General features: G+C 46.7%; 1 protein-coding gene across 2 annotated transcripts in view; it reads left to right on the top strand.

Annotated features, from left to right (window-relative positions):
• Positions 1 to 22,796, top strand: part of LOC138259003 (inter-alpha-trypsin inhibitor heavy chain H3-like) — a 534,612-nt gene that overhangs the window by 341,767 nt on the left and 170,049 nt on the right. For both annotated transcript variants that reach the window (XM_069206380.1, XM_069206378.1), the window contains one exon: positions 1,944 to 1,982. In XM_069206380.1, coding sequence (XP_069062481.1) covers positions 1,944 to 1,982 — 39 coding nt within the window. The remainder of the gene's footprint in view (positions 1 to 1,943; positions 1,983 to 22,796) is intronic.

Below are 22,796 nucleotides of genomic sequence, written 5' to 3'. Positions count from 1 at the left end.
TTCAGGATTTTCCTTTTGAAAATAAAAATGAAATACTTTGTGCTACAGGCTGCGTCCTGCTGATGCAGCCTCGTAGCAGATAGTAAAATGCATTGATAGCAACTGTCATCACAGCGGTTCCTGGGAATGCTTTTATAAATGACTGCCTGCTTGGTGAGCATTTGCCAGACCCACGGGCCATCTACCAGGGTTTAAATTTGGTCAAAAGTCAAAGCATACCATTAGTCTAAATATTATGCAGAGAATTGGACATAAAGTATATCAGAATTGTTGGACCACTAGTTTGTTATATGCAAGTCAATAAGAGCTCATATCATAGAACTTGAGACAGCATAATTTGGCTTTGAAGCTTCTTTTCTTTTCCGATTTGCAAGTTGACAGTCGGGTAACCTGTGAGTGGTGGGAAAAGAGGGTGAAAAAAGGAGAGAAATAATGGGCAGATGAGTTGTCCCATTGTTATCTACCAAGATGTCTATGTGGGCAAAGATAGCCAAGAAGTGAAGGCCGGTATTATTCAACACAAATCCAGAATCTGATGCAAGCACATGACAACACCAACTGGCCGTGTTACAAAGGTGATCCTGGTCATGTCCAGGGATTATTAGGTATAACTAATGTCACTAGCAACTGCCTCCCTGGCCCTCCTTGACCACGTTACACTACATGCTGCACTCTATATCTAGAGGCAGGTGATAAATTCTTCTCCACAATGGAGTTGGTGGAATTTTGGCCACTCCACGTTACACTTGTAACTGACCGCATTCCGCCAACCGCCCCTTGGTGAAGTTTTTTCTTGTGCCTGGCTTGCCAACAGTAAGTTCACAAGCACAAATGAGAATTGGCATTGCCTAACAAGATTTTTGGTCGCTAAGAGGGCACCCGTAAGATTTGTCTAAGGTGGGCGGTCGTGACCGTTTGCAGTCAGAAAGCTGTCACTTGAGTAGAAAATCTACTCAACCAGCAGCAAAATCAACTCAAGAAGCAGCACTCTCTGGCCAGCCATGTGGTGCTGTTTGCACTGAATTTTCAGTGCGGAATGAGCTCCTGCCACTAAAAATCAGGGCCAGCAGCACGGTATGCATATTTCTGCCCATTTGAAGAACTCTGTGGAATCTCATAGAGATTTCCTTTAACTTTGTGGAATTCTGTGGAATTAAACTTTGTGCGGTCCGCTCACCCTATCTATATCCTGGCAATGGGTTCTTTTGATAACAATAATAACACTATGCAGCCACCTCACAGCCCATCAATCACAATATATGCATCATGATCTTGGATGCCTGCATTATAATGTAGAGCAGCATTTTACCGTTCCACAGTCTGTGCAGGATGGAAAATGTGTGACAGGGTAGTTTTATGCTGCAGCCAATTTCCAAACTGTTCCAGATATTTTAGACATATGATATATTTTAGGTATCATCTCCATTTGTTTCAAAGGAAGGGGACAGAGATACTTTATCATCCTGGCTATGCTGACCAGAACTATTTGTGAACTGCCTAACATATGAATCCTCCCTCTAAATCTCAGGATGACCCTCCTAGTGAAGCACAGGTTAGGTTTCTCTTTCTCTGACCTTCCTATTTAAAAATTAATTAACATATTCAGGGCATGTGTTCACTACCTGATGTTTAGGAAATGCCTAGACTTTAACATCAGGCACTGGGCCCTCCTCACAAGACAATTTTCATCTATCCATAGAACTCAACGTAAGAAGAGATCCTGTTAGAGTGTAATTTTAGGGCAATAATTTGTACTAAAAAGATGTATTTAGGATGGGGTGCACTCTGGAAGCCCTAGTTCTACTTTAAGTGATTCTGCTTGTGAATAGGCATATGGCTGTCTTTACTTTTGACTTTTTATAGAGTTTTGCAATTGTGAAGATTCATAGAGAGCTACCACTGAATTCACATGTCTATTTCAATGAACTTGTATTTTCCCCTAGCACAACGAAGTGGTGGTGCTCCAACTCAAACCTTTAGTTGTAAGTATTGAATCACTTGGTATTCTAATCAATAACTGCTGTGTTGTGTAATTTTGATTGTATTCTGGTATAATCTTAAATAGCATGGTGACAGAGCAAGCATTCTACTGCCAGGGCATTAGGGGAGATTTGTTGTGGCAGAGGAGCTGGTGGATCTGTTTCCTATGTGGAGTAGCGTGAATCATTTCTGTTGCTTCATTACGGACGTGAAGAGGAATACACAACAAACTGGTGACATGGTGAATTTTACTCAGATTGCTAACAAAGAACCATATTTAAATGGACCAAGCTATTGTATGTAATAAACTTGTTCGCTATGTTATAAGGAGAGTAGGAGTACCTGCTTAGAGAATAAGTTCAGGGTAAGTGTTAGAAATGAGGTCTTTTGTTGGCAGTCAGGTTACCCCCATCCAAGCAAGGACCCTCACTCCAGTCAGGGTAAGTCACACACAATCCAAATTATCCTGTGCCAACCCTCAGGAAGCTTGACATTGAGTAGCCCTGCTTAACGTAGAAGGCAATGCATCAAGTGTTTGTGCAATAAATCATACAGTAACACCATGTAGCACCACACAAATACACCACACAGTGTTTAGAAAGATATATAATATTTATCGGGATAAATGCAGATCAAAATGATTAAAATGCAATAAGTATATGTTTAGATAGCACAGAAAAGTGATATGAGGTGTCTTAAGTCTTTTAAAAACAAACAAAGGCCCTCATTACAATCTTGGCGGTCGGTGTTAAAGTGGGCGTAATACCACCAACAGGCCGGCCGTTAAAAAAATGGGACCACGACCACGGCGAAAACCACCAACACAGACAGCCACTTTTACACTCCAACCGCCACGGCAGTAGCAACAAACACCGCGGCAGTCACCGCCAACAGACAGGTGGAAGGCAATGTACCGCCCACACCATTACAAGGCACCAATCCGCCAGCTTTTCCGGTGCTGTACCAATGCTGTACCAATGCCATTAAAAGGAAAACCGCTCACCTTTCGACACCCAAGGAAGAACTAGGACACCATGGAGCCCGAATTGCAGATCCTACCCATGTTGGTGTATCTACTAATGCATCACAAAGTGGAAAGAAGGTGGCGGCGGCAACGACGACGGTGAGTACTGCAGCTAGCACACAGGGGAGGGGAGGAGGGAAAAGAGAGTGACAAACACACGCGCCACGCTACACCCCTACCCACAACAACACACACACATATCCAACAACATCACAGATACACCCTATAACCCCCTGGAAGAACGCAAGGACAAAACAAAATGAGTTTATCTAGTGTTATATTGGAACAATCAGATAGATCAAGAGAAAAGCAAATAATCAGTGTACACAAATATTTACTTCAAGCACACAAGTCCGTACACTGTCCCAAGAAATGTCCGTGGACCAGTGGTACCAAAAGCATGGGCGAAGCCCACACATTACACCTGCCTCAAAACGGAGAGAACACTGCAAGGGCATCAGGTCGAAAAAAAAACAGGCACCTTAGGGGGAAGGGGAGGGGGGCACCCCAGACGGATGATGGTACGACGCCACTGTTCCTCGCGGTGGCTCCATTCCCACTGCTTGGTCCTGGGGAGTGCAAAACCACAGTCTCTAAAGTCTCTCAAGTGGGTGCTTTGCCCAATGCTCGCTCCTGGGGAGTGCAAAGCCACAGTCTCTCAGGTTTCTCACTGGGTGGTTTGCCCACTGCTTGGTCCTTGGGAGTGCAAAGCCACAGTCTTTCAAGTTTCTCAAGTGGGTGGTTTGCCGACTGCTTGGTCCTGGGGAGTGCAAAGCCACAGTCTTTCAGGTTTCTCAAGTGGGTGGTTTGCCCACTGCTTGGTCCTGTGGAGTGCAAAGCCACAGTCTCTCAAGTGGGTGGTTTGCCCACATGCTCTGGAGGGGGATTTGTGCCCAGAGTGCTTCATCCTGCCAAGCATTAGGGGAGTGGATGCAGTTCTCCACTTGTTCTGGAGGGGGCTTTGTGTCCAGAGTGCTTCATCCTGCCAAGCATTAGGGGAGTGGATGCAGTTCTCCACTGGTTCTGGAGGGGGCTTTGTGCCCAGTGATGCTGCACCGGGGGGGGGGTGCCAGTTGACATCCTCTCACCTGGGTGTCTTAGCCACACGAAATAACTGGAACAGGTAGCATGATACTCCATGGAGTCAGAGCCACACTCCATCCTGCGGTGACTTAGGCTGCCAAATGCTGGTTTGTGTCAGTGCTAGAGGTGGTGTCTCAAGTGGCATGTCCAGGACGTCACCTGCAGACTCGGACGTCTGCCCACTGGAGATGGTGCTGATGTCCGACAGAGTGGTATCAGCTGTGCAGGTGGCGGTGCTGATGGTGGTGCAGGTGGCTGCGGCGGAGATGCTGTCAGTGCTGGCAGTGGTGCATGTTTCTGTTGTGGTGGATGGAGACACCATACCGTCTCCGGCAGCCTTGGATGGCTGATCCTTGGGGAGGATGCTGCAGCCTGACATTGTGGCAGCGGCGGTGCAGGTGGAAGTGCAGGTGGCAGTGCAGGTGGCGGTCGGAGCGGCGGTGGTGACTGTGGTGCAGGTGGCTGCCATCCCTGATGATATGGTGGTCACCAGCCCCTCACCTGGAGACATCGTGCCCTGAGGTGACATGCCCTTTGGCTTGTGGCCCTTCCCCACCTTGGCAGTCACTGTAGGGATCTTGGCACTGTCCTCTCGGTGTTTGGGCGAGGCCTCCCCTGCTGGAAGCCGGACCCTTTTTGACCTTTGCAGGTGGTGGAATAGGGTGGTCCTTCTTATCTGTCGGTGGCACACTGGCAGCTCTGACGGGTGCCCCCTTCGATCATACCGGACTAGCAGGGACCACGGCGGATACAGATTTGGTGGCTGAAGTGCTGGGCTGAGATCTAGACATCCTGGCTGTAGGGGAAGGACGGGGGGGGAGGTGTAGGAAAGTGTGAACATCAGGACGGTGCGCGCTCTACGGGCGACATAAATGCAAAAACCCAGTCCCTTATACAATATCTTGTCAGTGACATTTCAAGAGGAAGCCACAACACATCTCCCTCCTATGGAAATAAAAGATCAACCCACCACAGTTATGTACAAGTTGATAAGGGAATACAAGTCAAATTCCAGAGAAAATTAAAACAAGAATAGAGAAACAAAAGGAATAAAATAAATATACATATACTTGAAAACCATTGTATACAGTAAAATAAACAAGAATCTTGTCTTAGAATTCATTCTATACTTCTACATAACAACAAATTGCAATTGATACAGCACTGATTAAAATGTTCTGTTCTGCAGACTACCATTAGTCATCCAAATCATATTCCAATAAGTAGGAAGGTGCTTTCTTTGAAACCTGACTGTCACGGTTCTCTTCAACACCATCATTGACCTCCTCACCAGGTACGTTTACATTGTCACAATTCTTTCCTCTTCCATCACACTTTGCCAACCTGGTCATACTCCACACATTGCTATCACACAATAGAACCACATTCTTTTTTACATGAACAATGTATTTAGGGCCCCAGTATTTAGATATTCCTTTGGGTGTCTTCACTGTTTTTTTATACACACATAATAACCCACATGCCACTCCCACTCACATACATTGTTCTTATCATCAAAGAGCTGCTTATAATTTGCTTGATGTCTCTCCACCACATCTGAATCAACCACCTGCATCCTCTCCGCATTCTCCAACCAAGCTGGATTGAGTTTGGACCCAGCAAACCTTCCCCTCAAACATTAAAAAGGTGAAAGCTTGGTCACGATGTTAGGTGTATTGTGATGCGCCCACAGCTTCTCTCTGAGCACAGCTCTTAGTGGAACCCTGCTTTCCATCGCTAGCAGAGCAGACACTTTGACCAGTCTGTACATGCTCTCAATGATGCCAATGGCCTGCGGTGAGTACACTGCAGTGCATAAATGTGTTATGCCCAACTCCTTCTAAAACTCCTTCATCTCATTCAACACAAACTGAACTCCATTGTCTGTGACAATAGATTTGGGGATTCCTTTTGAAGCAAATACATCCCTTAAAAATTCCAACACCATTCTGACTGTCACTGTACTCACACTGTAGTGTAGCCATTTTGAGTATAGCTCCATGCACGTTAGTTTAACATACTAGGCCGCTATGCACTTTCCCTAGATATATTTTATTCAGCTTTGCACTGTTATTTTACAATAACCAGTTTTTATGGTCTTGTTTTAATTTCTTCTATCACGCTGTTTAGCTTAGTTCAACACTGTGTTCTCAAATAATGCATTCTTGATCGCCCTGTGCTTCAGTCAAGGCCATAGTCTGGTACATTGCCGGTAAACGTGGTAGAAGTTTAGTCTCCAGCATTCCTAGAATGCACATCCTTACGTAGGGACATTTTCTTAGAATATCTACGTGTTAGTTATAAAACCACTTTCTAGTCCTAATACACGTCAAGAGGTAGATTCCAGCCAGGGAACCCCAACTGTATGCTGAATGCCCTGTTGCAGATGCTGATGCAGATTACAGGCCTTTTCTCAGGTATGAGGGTCGATGTCCTCCTGGGGGAACCTGAAAGGCAGGCTTAGAGCTTAACATGCTGTGCTCGAAATATAACTTAGAGAGAGAATAATCTAGCTGCACTATGATAGCCTTATTCTTGTGGTTCACTCTTATCGTTACTATTTTAATATTATTGTGTTGTGTAGTTCTGGCTATTGCGGCTCACGCTTTGTTATCCAAAATGCAGTCGTTTTATTAAACCAATGCTTAAAACTTATACTGCCTCTATTGTCATTTATATATGAGACCGCACTGTGTATGAGAGAACCGGTTGTGACCTGAGTGACCACGACTTCCATGAGAAGTACTGAGATGTCATGCGCTCGGCTGCCCAATTATCTCTACCATTTGGGAGAGATGAGGCACTGCTAGTTAGCCGGAGCAAAACCTGATTTGGAGTGACAAGCGTCATCTACTGTGGGCTAGACTCAGTCCCCCACATCGTGGATGATCTTGTTGCTCAAAATCCAGTAGTCTCATTAAGATAATGAGAGCCTATGCGACAACACAACATGGTGCTACCCATGTTGATGTGTAGTCAAATAATACCAGGACAAACCTTTCTCCTTCTGGCAACAGGTCAAAGGGAACAACAATGTTCAGCCCCAACTTAATCCAGGGTTCCTCTGGAACAGTTACTGGTACAATGGTACAGTTCTGGTTATCTTAGATTTATCACTTGTTGCAAACAGACTGCAATCTTTCATCACGCCTTCAACCTTGCTATTTAATCTTGGCCAACAATGCCCCTTCTTTAGTCTAACATTGGTCAAATTTATTCCTAAATGACCCTTTTGTGCTAAATGTCCCTCATGTGCAGAATTCACAATTTTGTCTCACAATCCGACTGGCGGAATCACCCCAATTCGGTGGAAAAGATTTCAATCCTCAATACACAGCTGTTAATGAACATTCTGAAATGCCCTCGCCTCAGCCGCAAGATCCTTAAAAATTGGCCACCCTGACACCAGTAGATTTTTGACCAGTTGCCTTGCCTCATCTTTGGCAGCTTCACATTGCCACTCAGTCTTACCAATTTCTGTTTCTTAAACACATGACAGGGTCCATCATCACTTCCTCCCTGCCTGCCAGATCTATTGGTTAGCAACCATGACGAACAGTCCTCTCGGACATTCTTTTCCCCTGGAAGACACTTGAATGGAAAATTGAACTCCATTAACATTTCCACCCACCTTTTTATGTATGTATTGTCCACATTCCTGCACCCTAACAGCTGTGGAGAGATCTGTGATCCATCTTAAGTACAAACGGTAGAACCCACATGAAAAATGTGAAGTGTTGTATTGCCCAGGTGAAGGCCAGCACCTTATGCTCAATCAGTCAATCAGTTAATAAAGAGTGTGAGGCAAAGGCACCAACCTTTGTTTTCACCATCACCCACCTGGGACAACACTGAACCCATCAAACTGGAGTTGGGAAAGCTTTCTTTATAAGATGGAAGTGTGCTAGGATTGGCAGTTTTTCAATCTCACTCTTTATAATCTTAAAAGCCTTCTCAGCTTCATCAGTCCACTCAAAAAGTACTCCCTTCATAAGTTGTAATCAAATGGGCTGTACAACACTGACAAAAGTCCTGACAAATTTAGAGTAATACTCTGCCATGCCTACAAATTACCTGTTTCAATCAACCCAGATGCATTGGTTGAGATCTTTGAGATCAACACACATATGGATCTTGGCCCCATTGTCTTTCAGGGCCAGGACTACTGGGGATACCACTCAAATTGCTTTATTTCCTCAATTACCTCACTTTGCAACAATTTGTTCAATTCAATCTGTAAGGACTTAACCATAAGGTTGGGTACCCTCTTTGTATTGTGCACAACTGGCTTTCACATTTTTAAAAATTATTTTGTGCTGAAATCCTTTGAGAAGACCTTATTGGTTATTGAATACTCATGGAAACTCATTGACTCAGCTAATGTTTTTTTCAAAGGAAGCCACCATCATGACCTGATTGGGAGGACTGGGGTTCAAGACAATTCCACAATCCCTTTGATGTCTCCACCCCAGCAAGTTGTCTCCTCTCTTGGCCATGCATATTTCCCCACAGTCTTTGCCTTTTAATTTTATCACCATCACTGTGTAACCTACGAGATCTATCTTCATCCATCCATATCCTTCTGAACCATAATCAGCCTCCCACATTTTGTCTCCCACCAGTGTGAACTGAGATGCAGAATCTGCCAGTGAGGTTTTTCCCACCACTAAATTACATTCTGACTTTCCTCAGGCACGTCCAGCACCTCATGCACTTTTGCAGTTTTCAAACCTAGGTAAATTGGCCTCTTTTCACACAATTTTGACTCAGAGCAATTTGAGCAATACAATTAGGACTGTTTAAGACATAGTAGAAACTGCCACATTTAAATCTTTTAAATGTAGAGTCTTTTCCTGCATTGGAACCCCCCCACTGCACAATCCAACAGCACCTTCACCACCCATAGTTTTCTGAGGCATGTTCCTTTGATTGCTACTCTGCACTTTGTCAATTGGCAGCTTGTCAGCAGACACCTTGCCAGGGAGTGTAGACTCCCATTCCATTGAACAAGGTGCACTCCCCCGCATTTTCGTTACCCAACCAAAGGGATGCTCCATGCGCTCCACTTTCTCAATAGTCTGTTTAAGTGAAAAATAGTTCGGTAACAGTTTCTCTTGCACTCTCTGGTCATTTGTGCATCACAAAAATTGATCTCTAATGAGGGAATCAGTTTATTCACCAAATTCATAGGTACGTGCAAGGTTATTTAGAGGAGCTACGTAGTTGGCTAGTCGTTCATCTTTAGTCTGAGCCCTCATTAAAAACTTGTACTTTTCTATCACCACATTTATACATGGGATAAAATGATCTCCAGCATGGTAACAGACATTTCAAAAATATCTCTTGGCTCACGTTTCCCAGTGCCAGTTTCAATCTCTTGTAGATGTTGTGCCCCTTTCTGCCTAAATTATGCAACAGTATTCCATAAAGGGGTATGCCCATATAACCCTACTTTTCCTGGGTCATGAACACTATGGCCCTCATTACAACCCTGGCGGTAAATCCCGCTTACCGCCGTGCTGAAGTCCGCCAACTTAACATGGCAGTGGCGGAAATCCGATACAGGTATTATGACCCACATCTCGGAATCCGCCACAATACAGACACCCATACAAGTCAGCCACACCAAAGGTCAGTGATAAACTGGCGATACCAAAACCTACACCGTCACGCCAACAAGAATACACCCACACTATCATGACCCACTGTTAGACCTGACATGCCTTAGGGTGGTCACCCCTAACTTTTTGCCTGCCTCCCTCCACTTTTTGGACACTGTTTTTGCTGGCTTTTAGACTCTGCGCACTTTATCACTGCTAACCAGTGCTAAAGTGCATATGCTCTCTCCCTTTAAACATGGTAACCTTGGATCATACCTGATTGGACTATTTAATTTACTTATAAGTCCCTAGTATTGTGCACTATATGTGCCTATGGCCTGTAGATTAAATGCTACTGGTGGGCCTGCAGCACTGGTTGTACCACCCACTCTAGTAGCCCCTTTACCTTGTCTCAGGCCTCCCATTGCAGGGCCTGTGTGTGCAGTTTCACTGTCACCTCGACTTGGCATTTAAAAGTACTTGCCAAGCCTAAACCTCCCCTTTCTCCACATATAAGTCACCCCTAATGTGTGCCCTAGGTAACCCCCAGAGCAGGGTGCTGTGTGGGTGAAAGGCAGGACATGTACCGGTGTAGTTTACATGTCCTGGTAGTGTAAAACTCCTAAATTCGTTTTGCACTACTGTGAGGCCTGCTCCCTTAATAGGCTAACATTGGGGCTGCCCTCATATAGTATTGAATTGGTAGCTGCTGATCTGAAAGGAGTAGGAATGTCATATTTAGTATGGCCAGAATGGTAATACCAAATCCTGCTGACTGGTGAAGTTGGATTTAATATTACTATTCTAGAAATGCCACTTTTAGAAAGTAAGCATTTCTTTGCACTTAAATCTTTCTGTGCCTTACAATCCATGTCTGGCTGGGCTTAGTTGACAGCTCCTTGTGCATTCACTCAGACACACCCCAAAGACAGGGTACTCAGCCTCACTTGCATACATCTGCATTTTGAATGGGTCTTCCTGGGCTGGGATGGTGGAGGGCCTGCTCTCACAAAAAGGACTGCCACACCCCCTACTGGGACCCTGGCAGACAGGATTGAACTGAAAGGGGACCTGGTGCACTTCTTAGCCACTCTTTGAAGTCTCCCCCACTTCAAAGGCATGTTTGGGTATAAAACAGGGCCTCTGTCCTACTTCATCAGACACTTGCTGGAGAAAAAACCTGAACCAGAACCTGCATCCTGCCAAGAAGAACTGCCTGGCTGCCTAAAGGACTCAACTGACTGCTTTCTACAAAGGACTGCTGCCTTGCTGTTGCCCTGCTGCCTTCCTGAACTCTTGTCTGGCTGTAACAGTGGTCTCCAAGGGCTTGGATAGAGCTTGCCTCCTGTTCCCTGAAGTCTCAGGACCAAAGAGACTTCTCTTTTTCATTTGGACTCTTGGTGCGCCGAAAATTTTGACGCACAGCTTGCTCCGCGGTGAGAAAATCGCCGCACACCGACGCTGATCGACGCGACGCCTTCGGGGCGACAGGAACTTCGACGCACGGCCTCACAATGACAACGCTGTCTGAGGGGAAATCAATGCGACGCCCGCCGTGAGAGAAAAACTTTGACGCACAGCCCTGCGGAACGATGCGCAGCCGGAAAACAAGCAGGAGAATCCACGCACATACCCCAGTACATCTGGTAATCCTGCGACCCACAGAAAGAGACTGTCCGCGTGCCGGAAAATGATGCACGACTTCCCCGCGTGAACAATAACAACGCAAGTCCGTGTGTGCTGGGGAGGAATCGACTCACACACCATTTTTCCACGTATCTCTTCTTCTGCGGCCCTTTGCAGAGATTTTCCATTCCAAACCAGGTACTTTGTGCTTGAAAGAGACTTTGTTTGCTTTTTAAAGACTTAAGACACTATGGGGGTTATTCTAACTTTGGAGGAGTGTTAATCCGTCCCAAAAGTGACGGTAAAGTGACGGATATACCACCAGCCGTATTACGAGTTCCATAGGATATAATGGACTCGTAATACGGCTGGTGGTAAATCCGTCACTTTTCCGTCACTTTTGGGACGGATTAACACCTCCTCCAAAGTTAGAATAACCCCCTTTATATCACTTTTTAGTGATATCTCTACAATTTCACATTGCATCTTCATTCGTTTTGACCTGCAATTATCCAGATAATTTTTTTTTTTTTCTAAACACTGTGTGGTGTATTTTTGTGGTGTTATATGGTGTTATTGTATGATTTATTGCACAAATATTTTACACATTGCCTTCTAAGTTAAGCCTGACTGCTCGTGCCAAGCTACCAGAGGGTGGGCACAAGATAATTTTGGATTGTGTGTGACTTACCCTGACTAGAGTGAGGGTTTTTGCTTGGACAGAGGGTAATCTGACTGCCAACCAAAAACCCCATTTCTAACACCCACGAATCAACGTGGCGGTCTTTCAACCACGGTAATCCATTGGCGGTACACATCGCCTCGCTCAAAATACACACACTTTTTCAAAACACAACCACATTGGACAATTCGAAATATACTCACCTGATACACATACACACACCACTCCCACACACTCACACAACTATGAAACACACACCCACATTACCCACAAACCCATACAACAATTTTTTTTTGAAAAAGCTGAGAGAGAGAGAATAACAAACACAACATCACCATCCACAGACACTCATCACCATCACTCAAGCAACATCCACGCACCTCAAACAACACACCCCAGCACAACGCATCACACACCACAACAAACAGCACCTCACACATCATCCACACCACATTATGGCACCTGAAAGACACCCCAGGTTTTCTGAGGAGGAGCTCAGGGTCATGGTGGAGGAAATCGTCTGGGGGGTAGAGGCACAGCTATTCGGATCACATGTGCAGCACACCTCCATTGCTAGGAAGATGGAGCTATGGTGGAGAATAGTCGACAGGGTCAACGCAGTTGGACAGCATCCAAGAACAAGGAATGACATCAGGTAGAGGTTGAACGACCTATCGGGGAAGGTACGTTTAGTGGTATCCAGGCACCAGATTGTTGTACAGAGGACTGGTGGTGGACCCCCACGTCCTCCCCCACAACTAACAACATGGGAGGAGCAAGTCTTGGCAATACTGCATTCTGAGGGCCTCGCAGGAGTAGCAGGAGGACTGGACTCTGGTAAGTCATATCTTATTTACCATATCCCCCCACCCCACCTGCATGCCACCACATACCCCCACCCTCACCCCCACCACTCCAACACCTCACATATGCCCCACTATCACAACCCAGCCATCCCAATACCAAGACCCTGCATGCAACACCTAGGCATGGACCCCAATCACCAAAGCATGTCCAGTACAGATACCCACCCAGACCCCAAAACAACAATCACAAAAGGGCAAACGCAATAATGCAAGCACAGGAGTAGAGGGTAACTCACCCAATGTACAAGATGGCACACACAGATACTAAAACTATGCATTTACACCCCAACAGGACCCATACCCAACGTCACTGGACAGGAGGTGCCAGACATATCCAGTCCCCTCACAGAAGAGGCCCACAGTGATGATAGTAGCTCTGCACGCCTGGATCAAGATAACCAGCCCGGCCCATCAGGGACCTCTGGACAGTCAGTTCCCCTGCCACTGTCCCAAACCACCACAGACCCTCCCCCCTCAGGAAACACCACCAACCCACCCAGCGGGCCCATGCCACTGTCCCCAGGACACATCAATCAGCAGTGTGTCCACCACTACAGGGACCCAAGGCAAACCCACCAACCCAAGACAATCAGGGATCTGGGGACAGTGGCAGGGGGCACACGGTTCAGGGGACAGAGGCACAGGACAACAGGGAAGCTGGGAGGACTGCTGTGCGACATGGGTAGGACAGGCCCAGAGAACCCACTCTCACGAGGCACTCTCCAACATCATGGAAGCATACCACCATTCCCAGGAGACCATGGGCACGGTACTGGCCAAGTTTCAGGAGACCCAGCGGCTCCAGTAGGAACACTACCTTGGGATCAGGGAGGACTTGAAGTCCATTAACTCCACCCTGGTCACCATTGCAGGGATGCTGGCAGACCTGGCCAACACCATGAGGGACACAGTGGCACACAAACGGGCCCCTGACACTACCCTGGACGATGAACAGCCCTCCACCTCGGCCGGCGCTTGTGGACAGGAGGCACCGCCACAGGACCAACAGGCCACCAGCACCCCACCCCCTGCAGAAGGAGAACCACCTCGCAAACGAACCCTGAGATCCAGGAACAAGACAGAGATTATTGCCAAGGCCCCCGCCAGGAAATAAGACCCTCCGGATTGACACCCTTCTGTCCCACTTTGTCACCCTGTCTACCTTAAATTGCCATTGCTCCCCTTCCTATGCCCCCCTGGACAATGCACCTGTGAGACCAAGAGACTGAACTCTACCATGGACATTCCTCCACCATCACCCAAGCCCATTGCACACCCCCCTCCACTTATTAGCACAGAAACAAACTCCCTTGAATCACAAATCAATCTGGAGTCAGTCTGTACTTTCACAAATGTGTAATAGCAACCTCTCAGAAATATAGCAATGTCAATGTACATGTTCACATACCAATGTTACACAGTTATTGGGCAGCAGTAAACATAGCAGAGGGCACAAAGTGGGACCCAGATCTGTGAAATGGAAAGGCAAAGTGACATGTCAGGGTCCATACACGGAGGTAAAAAGGCAGATTTATGCTATGTCCTACAGTAATAAGAGACGTGTGAAGCAGTGCCATCCTCTTACCGGTGTCTCACTGAAAGTATTGCATGATGATGTTGTTTCGGTTGTTTATATCTTCTTCTTCTGCCTCCTCTTCTTCACTGTCCACAGGCTCCACAGCTGCCACAAGACCAGCATCAGGCCCATCCTCCTGCAGAAAAGGCACCTGGAGTCGCAAAGCCAGGTTGTGCAACATACAGCATGCCACGATTATCTGGCACACCTTCTTTGGTGATTAGTATAGGGAGCCACCTGTCAGATGGAGGCACCAGAATCTGGCCTTTAGGAGGCCGAAGGTGCGCTCTATTATCCTCCTAGTTCTACCATGTGCCTCATTGTCCTGTTCCTCTGCCCTTGTAATGGGATTCCTCACTGGGGTCAGTAGCCATGACAGGTTGGGGTAACCTGAGTCACTTGCAGATATCGAGGGACAACTGTTAGACATCCTCCAAACATTAGGGAATCTCCCATACCCAGACACCTATTGAAACTGTGTGGGGACCTTGGGCTCACCTATTAGCCACACACGGTGCCTCTGGAGTTGCCCCATCACATAAGGGATGCTGCTATTCCTCAAAATGTAGGCGTCATGCATAGAGCCTGGATACTTGGCATTCACATGGGAGATGTACTGGTCTGCCAAACACACCATCTGCACATTCATTGAATGGTAGCTTTTCCGGTTTTTGTACACCTGTTCATCCCTGCGGGGGGGCACAAATGCCACATGTGTACCATCAATGGCACCAATGATATTGGGGATATGTCCCAGGGCATAAAAGTCAACTTTCACTGCGGGCAGATCCTCCACCTGATGGAAAACGATGTAGGTGTGCATGTGTTTCAGCAGGGCAGATAACACTCTGGACAACACGTTAAAGAACATTGGTTGTGACATCCCTGATGCCATGACCACTGTTGTTTGAAAGGACCCACCCAACGTGGAGGGGTGCCCGTCGCACCATGACCCCTCTGATGTACTGGATCCTGGCGGTGCATATCCTGAGTTGGATCACAGCAGCCACAAGAGGGTGAGTATACTCTCATTCAGCTGACTCTGCACCCTTTGACGAGGTATCTGGGTGGGGGAGGTGGGCTGTGGGTTCCCCTAGGCCAGGGCAGACACACAAAGGTAGATCCATTGATTTGCAGGCTCATTCCCACTCCAACCCCAAAGGTGGTATTTGCCCTCTACACCTAGTCAGGCTCCCATGGGTTCCAGCTGTGCATGAAATGGGTCTAGACAGAGTCCCCCTTGGGCATGTGCTTTTCCCCTGCACTGTTAGTGCATGGCTTAGTGCATAGGGCTGCTCCCTGTGTGTTGTGTCCGCCAACAGTAGTGGTATTGCAGGCATTGACCATGTGTCTCCACTGTCTTTCCCCCCCTTTTTGTTTTGTCACCCTGTCCTTATGTGCATTAGCATCATCTGGTGGATGAGCATTGGTACCGGAGCAGGAGGGAGCTGCAACCCACATGGCCCTGGTGGGTGAAGTAACGGAGTCAGGCGGCACCAGTGGGACGGAGGGCGAGGGGAGCTCCACGACGGGGACAGGAGCAGACACCAGCAACAGCGACTCCTCCTCTGATGGGAGCTCCCTTGCGGTGGTGGGCACCTCTGTGCCCACCGCAACAACAGGTACAGCCACCACCCACCGCCCTCCCAGGAGCCCCTCATCGAGGTTCCCGTGTCCACTCACCCAGGAGGGTGGGCATCTCCTTCGCCCCAGGCACCTCAGGCCCTGCCCCAGTCAGCCCTGCTGCCCTCAGTGAGGAGGCTATTGACCTCCTGAGATCCATCACTGTTGGGCAATCAACCATTTTGAATGCTATCCAGGGTGTTGAGAGGCATTTGCAGCAAACAAATGCATACCTAGGGGCATTCAGTCTGGTGTGGCGGCCCAACAGAGAGCATTTCAGGCTCTGGCCTCAGCACTGATGGCAGCCATTGTCCCTGTGTCAAGCCTCCCCCTCCAACTTCCTCTACCCAGACCCAATCCCCTGTACCTCAGCCTATCCCAAGCACACCATCAGACCAGCATGCACACTCATCAACACACAAGAGTGGACATGGCAAACATAAGCACCACACATCCCACAGGCACTCACACATGCACCATCCACATGTAGACACAGTAATATCGACTGCCTCCACTGTGTCCCGCTATTCCACGTCCTCCTCCTCCCTCCCTGTCCCGTCTCCACTCACACCTGCATGCACTACATCTTCATCCAATACCTCCATCACCAGCATGCCCATCACTACACACCGCTCACGTGCAATCACCACCCCCACTACCATTCACACATCCCCTGTGTCCTCTCCCAGTGTGTCTGTGAGCCCTCCTCCCAAAGTACACAAACGCAGGCACACACCCACACAACAGCCATCCACCTCACAACAGCCCCTGGTCCATGCACCTTCACCCAAATTCTGCAGACATATACCTCGTACAACCACTACCTCTTCCTCCACTCCCAAACCCCCTCCATCTTCCCGTCCCAGTTTGTCTAAGAAACTCTTCCTGGCTAACATTGACCTCTTCCCTACACCTCCCCCCGTGCTTCCCCTAGGGCAAGGCAGTCCAGGTCCCAGCCCAGCAACTCAGCCACCAAATCCTCCAGCACTGTGGTCCCAGCAAGTCCGGTCACATCACGGGCTGCACCCATCAGGGCTGCCAGTGTCCCACCTAGCGAGGCCAAGGATCAGCCCATTCCATCACCTGCCAAGGTGAAGAAGGTGCCCACATGTCGGAGGTAGCAGCTGCACCAACCACCCAGCAAGGGCTCCTCCAAGCCAAAAGGGGACAGTGCCAAGGGACCAGCAGCGACATCAAAGGTGGGGAAGGGACACAAGGCGAAGGGCAAGTCAGGACAGGGCACGGAGCCTCCGGCTGAGGGACCAGAGTCACCCCTTCTGGCAACCAGAACAGCAGCCTGTATGGCGGTGGACACCGCCACCTGCACCTGCACCCGCACCGCCACCTGCACGTCTGCTGCCTCAGCAACAATCCCCAGCATCATCCCCAGTGGGCAGCCATACGAGGCTGCAGGAGACTTCCTGCTGTGTCCCTCCACAGGTGCTGACACATTCACCACCACCAGCATCTCCGCCACCGCCGCAACCACCGCCACAACCGCCACCAGCCCCGCGACGTGCTCAGACAGTGCCACAACAGCTGACATGACTATCATCCCCAGTGGCCAGCCATCCAAGGCTGCAGGAGACGTCCTGGACACTGCACAGCGTACATGAGGCACAACACCCAGCACTGCTTGTACCTGCAAGTGTGTCTCCGCCTCCATTGAGTGTGTCTCCGCCTCCATTGAGTATCATGCTACCTGTTCCCAGGCTGTTTTGTGGCACACACACCCAGGTGAGGGAATGGGACCTGCCACACTGCATGTGAAGAACTCTGAGTGATTCTCCAGAACCAGTGGAGAATCACATCCACTCCCCCAGTCCTTGGCAGGATGAAGCACTCTGGGCACAAAGCCCACTCTAGAACCAGTGGAGAAAAGCATCCACTCGCCCAGTCCTTGGCAGGATGAAGCACTCTGGGCACATTGCCCCCTGCAGAACCAGTGGAGAAAAGCAGCCACTCCCCCAGTCCTTGCAGGATGAAGCACTCTGGGCACAATGCCCCCTCCAGAACCAGTGGAGAAAAGCATCCACTACCCCAGTCCTTGGCAGGATGAAGCACTCTGGGCACAAAGCCCCCTCCGGAACCAGTGGAGAAAAGCATCTACTACCCCAGTCCTTGGTAGGATGAAGCACTCTGGGCACAATGCCCCCACCAGAACCAGTGGAGGATCACATCCACTTGAGAGACTGTGGCTTTGCACTCCCCAGGATAAAGCAGTGGGCAAACCACCCACTGGAGAGACTTGAGAGACTGTGGCTTTGCACTCCCCAGGATAAATCAGTGGGCAAACCACCCACTGGAGAGACTTGAGAGACTGTGACTTTGCACTCCCCAGGATAAAGCAGTGGGCATGGAGCACCCTCGTGGAGCAGTGGCGTCGTCCGTTCATCCGGCTGAGGTGCCCCCTCCCACTCTCCCTGAGGTGGCTGTTTATTTTTGATCTGATGCCCCAGCAGTGTTCTCTCCGTTTCGAAACAGGTATCATATGTGAGCTTCACTCAAGCATTTTGGGACCACTGGTCCACGGACAATGATTTCATTACTATCAGGACTTGTGTGGTGGGTGTACATATTTGTATATACTGATATTTTAATTTTGGCCTATCTGTTTTTTCAGTGATTACACTTGTTACAATCATTTCATTTTGTCCTTGCGTTCTTCCAAGGAGCGACAGGGGTAAATGTTATGTTGCTGCATGTATTTGTGTGTATGGTGTTGTGGGTGAGGGGGGGGGGTGGAGGTGTTGCGTGTTGCGTGTTGCGTGTGTGTGTCACTCTCTTTTTCCTCCTCCCCTCCCCTGTGTGTTAGGTGCAGTACTCACCGTGGTCGTCACTGGCCTCTTTGCTGCTCCTGATACAAGAGGAGGTAAACCAACATGGGCAGGACCTGTAACTCGGGCTCCATGGCATCCTGGTTCTTCGTCGGGTGTTGAAAGGTGAGTAGTTTCCCTTCCACAGACTATTTCCGCCGTGCTTTTGATGGCTTTGGTACCACCTGGAAAAGGTGGCGGATAGGCCTCTTGTAATACAGTGGGCGGAACCTTGTGTTCCGCCTGGCTGTTGGCGGTTACCGCTGCAGTGTTTGTTTCTACCACCCTGGTGGTCGGGGTGTTAATGTGGCTGTCTATGTTGGCGGTTCCTGCCATGGTTGTGATCTCATTTTGTTTACCGCCAGCCTGTTGGCGGAATTACCGCCACTTTAACACGGACCGCCAGGGTTGTAATGAGGGCCTCTATATCTATAAAAAATAATTGCTATACAGTAGGAAAGAATACACTGAAAAACTCTATAACAGGAGGGAGCTTATAAATTTTCAGAGTATATGTCTTCCTGTTCATCCTGAGGAGGCCAGAAGTTTAAAGTCCAAAATGTGTCCACATAACATTCTGGAGGAGTCCACTGAGAGGTTGAAATAAAAAGATGGAATCAAGCATAAGGCACACATTGCATACATACCAACGGGACATTGAATCCTATCGTGATTCTGCCCCTAAGAGCTACTTCTAACACAGTCTGTGTGTATATGATAGAGCAGCCTTCTTCCATTACTTTGGAAGACCTGACATTAATTGTTTTTTAGTAATTTTGTTTGTATCTAATTGTTGGTAGTTGTAATGATGTGATATGTTCCCCCACTCATATGTTTTTAAATGTCCTTACAATAAACTAACTGAGAAATGTGTACTATACTCATTTTCTTAAGAAGTAAAGGTAATTGCTGGACAAAGTTTTTTAGTGAAGATAAGGAGCAAATAATAAGCTCCTTCCTGTTATAGAGTCTTTTTAGTGACTTCTTTCCTCAAAAGATGCAGGATTGCTGCATGCGTGTTTAGGGGTAATGCAAGCACTGTCTTTGCTTCCAGTCCTGAATAACGGTAACAGCTTAGACAGTGACAATGCTGCTCCACATAACATGAAATATCACAATATATGTTGCACAGGTCTCTTACATAGATCTGATGGCCTGTAAATTGTGACAGCAGTTCAAGAAAGCTTGATGAAGTTACGCTGGGTTTAATCTTCATGTGGTGAATTCGGAGGGGTGTTGGGGGAAGGCTCCCTGCCCCTCACAGCTCTACTATTCACCAATGTTAAGATGGTACACTGGACAAAAGCTTTGGGTTCAACATCTCTATTCCATCAACAGCAGGCACAGTTTTCTTGCTTCATTCTCTACCAAAAGCTGTCCATTCTCCCCTCTACATTCTACCCAGTTACTTTGACACCCTTGGAGCATCACTGGTAGAATACCTGGTCAACGACCTTACAAGAGCAAGCTACAACATGGACCTTGGCAGCTCTGGGCTAGAGAATTGCCTTTTGAACCTGCTGAAGGTTTCCTGAGAATTGGGTTGAATCTGAGCAATATATGGACACAATACTTTCTCCACATGCACGTGCATTGTATACTAGATTTAGGATAGGCTCTCTTCCTTTGCACAGCCTAACATACAAATGGACAAATACTAGTTGTACTTCTAAGATGTGCCCGATGGGCTGTGCCAGGGAAGAATCCATAACCCACGTCCTCTTTCAATGTTCTGCATACCACAAACAGAGGGCTCGTTGGATTATTCCATTATGTAGAAAAATGGGTTTTAGGAATTATCTACTGGCTCTGAGAGTTCTCAAATCTGATCCATCTGTTTTAGTGGCTTGTTGTCTGACAAAATATTTAGATTCTATTTGGCATTGTAGATTGAACACGCCTAAAAAAATAGGGGAAAAATTTACAATAGACGTTGGAAGTGGTCACTGATCATCTCACTCGTGAATTTTAATGTATGCATTTATAAATTTTATTAATTTTATAAATTTTTTGTCTAAAGAATCTTTTACGTTCATATATTCTTATACTTTTTAAACAGAAATGTTTTACTCTTATTTTACTTATTGTGTCTTGTTAGGTATGTATTTGACTCCCGATACCGATCATGAAAAATTATGCATTTTTGCATGATCTCATAATATGGTATGAATTTTCAGAGGGAAAATGTTTATGTTCAAAGTTTTTTATGTAGTTTAATATTTTACTTCCGGGTATTTTTATACATAGCTTGCTGTTCTGTAAATTATGAATCTGTGATTTCTGGTGTGCTTTTATGGTATTTATCTTTACCGAAATAAAGCTAACGAACGAACGAATTGGGTTGGCAAATGATTAACTTGTCCCTGGTCCCTGAGTTTGTAGCTTTGAAATCGATGATATGACAAAATCCATGTAAAAACAATTCCATTACTGAGTGTAGTCAGGACTCTAAACTTCGACTTACTTGATCCTCAAACAGCAGTCTTTTCCTAGTGATAATGAAACTTGTGTATGAGTTAGAAGTGGGGCAGGTAACAGCAGGGTGGTTTTAATTCCGTTTTTCAAAAATGTTTTCTTTTTTTTTTCCTGTTTCTTTTGCCAAGCTGAGAAGTTGATCTTAAAAAAAATGGTAGCATTCAATTCTGACTCAAATACTGTAGGTTTGAACCCCTTCTGGATTTTTTTTGTTAAAACATGACAAACACTTCATATTATAACCAAGTCAAGTATCACCCACAAAGTCAAATCATTCTATTTATGATGATGTCTTTTGTATACCACTTTCAGAATTAGAGCATCAGAAATATTCTTTAAACTAAATAGCCTTCAGTTTTTTCTACTTTGAAACCACCACAAATTTCTTCACTTCCTCTGCCCATATTGTGATTCATTCAAATACGTTGGACTGCTCTGGCTCCTGTTTTGTTCTCAGAGTTGAAACAAGCGTTGACAAAGCCAACAGGTATGGTTCAGAATTCTCAATCTCTGCACTTTCAATCCGTCACCACACATTATGCCATAAAACAGGATAGCTTAGAAAAAAAGGACTCAGTACAAGATTTGTATTATACTCATTTAATAATCATAGGATTTGCTATATTGTTCTGGATACTCAAACAAATAATTAGAGAACAAAATACCTTTTCCTTTTGGAGACTATCAATAAACAGTAATTTTGTAAATACTGAAGATTTCAGGCCCTGCCAAGGTCACATAAATGTCCAGTGTCATAAAGTGGGACTCCTAAAACCAGTTTCTGAAAAGGACATTCTGCAGTTAATAGGCAATGTGTTTCAACTTATGTAATGGATAAGTAAACATAATTGCAGGAGGTATTCATAAGGACTTACTTGATCCTCAAACAGCAGTCTTTTCCTAGTGATAATGAAAATTGTGTATGAGTTAGAAGTGGGGCAGGTAACAGCAGGGTGGTTTTAATTCCAACGTTTTTCAAAAATGTTTTTATAAAAAACTTAGTCCACTATTAGGAATATATAAAGGGACTGATTTATATATTGTCACAGAGGGTACTCCATTCCAACAGGGACAGGGTTCCCTCCCCGCCAATATAGTGGTCCGCCCACCACATTTACATGTAGGTGGACCTTAGAATACTCTGTCTCGACCATGATTAATCACCTCCAGTGGCCCTGGGGAGTAAGGGCCGTAGGAGAAATGGCTATATATCTGGCCACCCGATTTGAATAGGCAAACAAGTGGTCATTTTTTGCTGTTTTTTCCGCCAGGTAAAACCTGGCGGTAAGGAAGAGTAAAATCAATATAGTTCTGCCCCTTGCCATAGGAGAAGACGTCCATGATGAAGGAAGCATTATATTTTTTCTTTTCAAAAAGAGAATCCCATTTCAGGATTTTCTTTTTGAAAATAAAAATGAAATACGTTGTGCTACAGGCTGTGTCCT

Source organism: Pleurodeles waltl, chromosome 9 (genome assembly GCF_031143425.1).
Source record: "Pleurodeles waltl isolate 20211129_DDA chromosome 9, aPleWal1.hap1.20221129, whole genome shotgun sequence".
Lineage (NCBI taxonomy): Eukaryota > Metazoa > Chordata > Amphibia > Caudata > Salamandridae > Pleurodeles > Pleurodeles waltl.
The sequence above is the reverse complement of the archived record's forward strand: the minus strand, read 5'-3'. Positions and strand labels throughout refer to the sequence as shown.